The sequence below is a fragment of the Corvus brachyrhynchos genome, unplaced genomic scaffold (genome assembly GCF_000691975.1).
Source record: "Corvus brachyrhynchos isolate BGI_N302 unplaced genomic scaffold, ASM69197v1 scaffold114, whole genome shotgun sequence".
NCBI lineage: Eukaryota > Metazoa > Chordata > Aves > Passeriformes > Corvidae > Corvus > Corvus brachyrhynchos.
The window spans coordinates 1,883,671-1,888,189 of NW_008238337.1; the positions used below are offsets into that span (position 1 = coordinate 1,883,671).

At 45.7% G+C, this 4,519-nt stretch overlaps 1 protein-coding gene across 1 annotated transcript in view; it reads right to left on the reverse strand.

The window, feature by feature from the left end:
- The window catches only part of AACS (acetoacetyl-CoA synthetase), a 44,134-nt gene extending 39,969 nt beyond the window's left edge, over positions 1 to 4,165 (reverse strand). Inside the window, exons 1-2 of the mRNA XM_017734699.1 lie at positions 4,091 to 4,165; positions 3,362 to 3,371 (exon numbers count right to left, since the gene is read on the reverse strand). Coding sequence (XP_017590188.1) covers positions 3,362 to 3,371; positions 4,091 to 4,165 — 85 coding nt within the window. The remainder of the gene's footprint in view (positions 1 to 3,361; positions 3,372 to 4,090) is intronic.
- Between the last annotated feature and the right edge of the window lie 354 nt (positions 4,166 to 4,519).

Below are 4,519 nucleotides of genomic sequence, written 5' to 3' on the forward strand. Positions count from 1 at the left end.
CCGCGAGGGACCAATCGGCGCAGAGGTTTCTCAAGCCCCTCTCTCTGCCGGCCAATGAGCGGCCGGATCGGGGGGAGGTGTGCCCAATCAGAGGAGCGCTCTCATGCCCCCCGGCGGGAGGGGCGCGGGGCCCTCCGTGGTTCCCCTCAGCGCTGAGGCGATGCCGAAATTGCCCGGTTTTAGGATAAAAAAGCGCAGAATCACCGAATCAGTTCGGTTGGGAAAAACGTCTGAGGTCATGGATTCCAACCTATGACCCAATACCACCCTGTCAACCACGGCACGGCACTGAGTGCCACATGCAGCCTTTCCTTAAACACCTCCAAGGGCCGGTCATTCTATCGCCTTCCTGAGCAGCCCATTGTAATGTCTAAAACACACCGTCTGTGAACAGCTTCCTCCTAAAAGCAGCAGCAAAACTGCCGCTTTCTCTCCCCAAAGCAACCTGTACTCCTAAAAAGAAAACGAGCAGCCAAATGACCTGAGAAGGGACCCAAAAATCCTCTCGCTGAGCTGAAAAAGGTGTAATTTAGAAAGGACTGACCCAGTTACAGCTCAGGGAGGAAGGGCTGTGATGGATTTGCTGATAAAACTGGGCTTTTTGGAAAGCCTGACAGTGCTTCTCACTTACTAGCAGGAGTTTTACTATTGCATCCTTACTTAGAGGGGGTTATGAATCCATGTTCCCTGCCTTCATTCCAGTTTTCCCTTACTCAAACCAGTTTTCCCCTCTTTCAAAGGTGACTTTGGAAAAATGGGAACTAAAAGAAGGAAAACTAAACACACCTTTAATGAGAAAATGGGCATTAAGAGGACTGCGGTGACTACTGCAATTAGTTTGCAGACTAGATTAGGATAGCTGGAGGAAAATAGCCTGAATTAGATTAACTAGAATTGTCCACTTTCAAATCTTTTTAAGCCTTGCCTTATGCCTGCTAATAGTAACGATAGGTTAGAAATGAAATCATGTTTTCTGCCTCAGATTAGATTTAAAACAGGTGCTTCAGAGCTGATGAACAGCAGTAATGCTGCTGATGGCACTACCCCCTTGTGGGCTCTGAGGTAACCTGGAGTCACCTGTAAGATTAAATTGACTGATGAAATGCCTGGATCTGTGAGATAAAAGTTTTGTAATAATACCTCGTGGTGATCTCTGCAATACGCTGAGGCCTGACCATGATTCATTGATCCAACAACTGGATTAGGAAATCTAAAGATTTTGGAAAGGTTTGGTTTTTTTTTAAATCCTATATTCAGAGCATTGGCCAGCTGGCTGATGAGTTTGGATAAGAATAAGAAACTTCTGGCTCATTTGATGTCCATGATCTCTGCAACCTCTCCATGGTGTCAGGAGTACAAGTAATCAGAATCAAAATCAAAGGCATTTGCAGAAAAGGAGAAAGAACTAAAAGGAAAAGGAAAGGGAAAAGGGAAAAAAAAGAAGAAAAGAAACAGTGACACATTGCGAGAAAAATCTCTTGGGGAGGACATTAAGGAAAAAAGGCCTAAAATGACAAATGGTCAGAAAGCAATCAGCTGTGACAGGTTGAGGCTGTGAGATGAAGGAAAGACAGAAAAATAAGAGTCAGTGAGGTTAAGAACTGGTCCACAGTAACATCAGCTGGCTTTCTTTAAGGCTATGCCACTTTTTTCAGCATAAAGATGATTTTAAAAGAGAGAACCCTGTGATCTGCTAAAACTTAGAGTTGTAGAAGACCCCAATTTTTTCTAAACACTTCAAATTGTTGTTAAATCCCTGTCTCTGAGTAAGACAACTTGAACACTTTTTAGTGCAGATGAGGAAATAGAGAAGCCTACTCACGCTTCCTCTGTACAGTGAGACCCTCATCAGAGGACCTTTCTAGAAACCTCCAGTTTTCCTCATTAAGAAGTTCAGCGTGGCTGAGATCCATGTTTCATGCCATGATGCAATGCATTCTTTGAACAGACGCTATTTCCTTTATTTAAACGAGGAGGGTGAAATACCACGTAATTTCATAAGAGCTGGGCATTTGGGGAGATAACCTTACCTGAAATAGGCTCATTGAGACAGGTCAGGAAATCAGTTAGATAGCAGGAAGATTCCCAAATTATCCTGACCTCATGTGAAGCACAACCCTGAGCGCAAGCCTTCAAAGGCAGCCACTACCACAGGCCTCTGGAGCTCTGTAAAGAACAGATGGGAGCAAACAACAGGCACTTTGGAGAAGTGATTTTGAGGAGGTTCCACCAGGGAAATTCACACAGAGAAATAGGAATGTTCCCAAATTCGCACAAACAAGACCTATTGGACCATAAACGGCACAAGGGGACCCAGAGAACACCATGCCAACTGGAAACAAATCGAAGAATTATGCCAGGCACAGAAAAAACCACTCATGACAGTTAATTATCATCAGGGTTTTTTGTATTGTGAGGCTCTTCACAGGCAAGAAATGCCCCAGAAGCTGACTTTAGGGTATGCTCAGAGTACAAGCACAGCATGATGCTGAGGGCAGATAACCAGAAACCTTGTAAGAACCTCAAAAATACCTGTCATCGGTTACCAACCTGTTCTGGAAGAGGATGAGACTTCAGACTATAGGCAGGTATCAACAGATCAGCAATTTCAGGGCCATCTTAAATGAAAGCATTCTTTATAAATACATAAATCATCTATATCCTGCTGAAATCGAATAAGATCCTAAGTAGCCTCCTGGATGTGGGCCCAACCCTTCCAGGGCCAAATAAAAAACAATGCTGAAAGTTCTAGGCCGTTCTGCTAAATGTGAAAATAAGTGCTTTGGCCAGACTAAAACTGGGGAAAAGGCCATAGCAAAGATGTCTGTATTCTAATATCTACTCAACTACAAGGCTTGGGGCTGAGCCACAAGGTTTAAACATCAAGAACACAGACTGTAAAATCAGGAAGAGATACTTCAAGTTATTCCAGTGACTGGGAGAGCTACAAGATGCACTCCTGACTCTGCAGGAACTCCCCAGGAAGGGGCTGGTAAAAGCAGAGATCTGCCCTGTAACTTTCAGAAGTAAAACCAGAGAGGTAAAACTCAGACCTTGAGTGGTGCATAGGAATGGGCATGGGTTGCCTACACCTTCCCAAGCTCAACGAGAAGCTCTGGGGAGGACATCAGGATCCCTTGTGCCTTGAAGGTACTGTTGGGCAATTTAGCAAATATTTGCTGCCCTAGGTCACGTCATCAATTGGTGCAGGATCTATGCTACAGACCCGTGGATCTATTTTTATACCGCCATCACTGTGCTCCTGGATGAATCAGAATGTGCTCTGAAGGCAATAAAGTGCTCTTCTATCTCCTGGGGATTCTTACTTCAGTCTGCCAACAGCGTGCTTGGGCTTCATAACCCAGAAGGAGCTGATAACATTGTCTAATTTACACTTCCCAGCTGTTTTTTTGTTAGCCTGGTTAGTTTGGAAAAATCAACACAAAACCAGTCAGAAGAGGGAGTTGCACCATGAAACGTGCTGAATTTCAGCATGTACATCTGAGTCAGAGTTTCTCAAGGGTAAAGGACATGAGCATCCTTCAGAATCCCTCGATGTGAAGTTGACAGAGTACTGGAGAGAGATGTCATTTTTTTGGACACAAGAGTTCTATATTTCCCTTGTTATTTAGGGATTGTGTCTAGGAATCTCCTCAGAGATTGCTACCCATGTAGAAAAAGCAGCTTCTTGTAGTCCCTGTAAAGACTATGATGAGTCTCCAGAGCCCAAATAGCCGAGTAATTTAAAAGCTCCATGGGAGAGGATTGCAGAGCCAAGGAACTCGATCAGGAGCTGGGAATGGGCCCTGTGGCAAAGAAGCCCAACAGCATCCGGGGCAGGTCAGGAAGAGCAAAGCCAGCAGGTCAAGGGACATGATCCTTTCCCTTGCGTTGGCACTGCCAAGACCACATCTGGAGTAGTGTGCCCAGGTTTGGGCTTCACACTTCAAGCCAGATAATGCTGCTGAAGGGACAACACAGGACCCCAAAGGTGGAGCAGGTGACACAAGAACGCATCCAAGTGGGATTTCAATGTCTCCAGAGGGAGACTCCAGAACCTCTCTGGGCAGCTTGTTCAATGCTCTTCCACCCTCAACGTAAAGAAGATCTTCCTCATGTAGAGGTGGAACTTCTTGCATTTTAGGTTATGGTCATTGCTCCTCATCCTGTTGCTGGGCACCACTGAAAGGAGCCTGGCACCATTCTCTTGGCACCTGCCTTTGAGATATTTATATGCATTAATGAGATCTCCTCTGTCTTTTCTTCTCCACGCTAAACAGGCCCAGCTCCCACAGCCTCTCCTCATAAGAGATGCTCCAGACCCCAAATCATCTCTGTGGCCTCTGCCGGACCTTGTCCAGCAGCTCCTTGTCTCTCTTGTACGGAGGAGCCCTGAGCCGGACACAGCACTCCAAACACGGCCTCTCTAGGACGCAGCAGAAGCGGAGGATCAGCTACCTGCTCTCCCCGCAGTTATCCCGGCGGCCTTTCCCAAAATCAGCGATTTTTCCGTGATTTC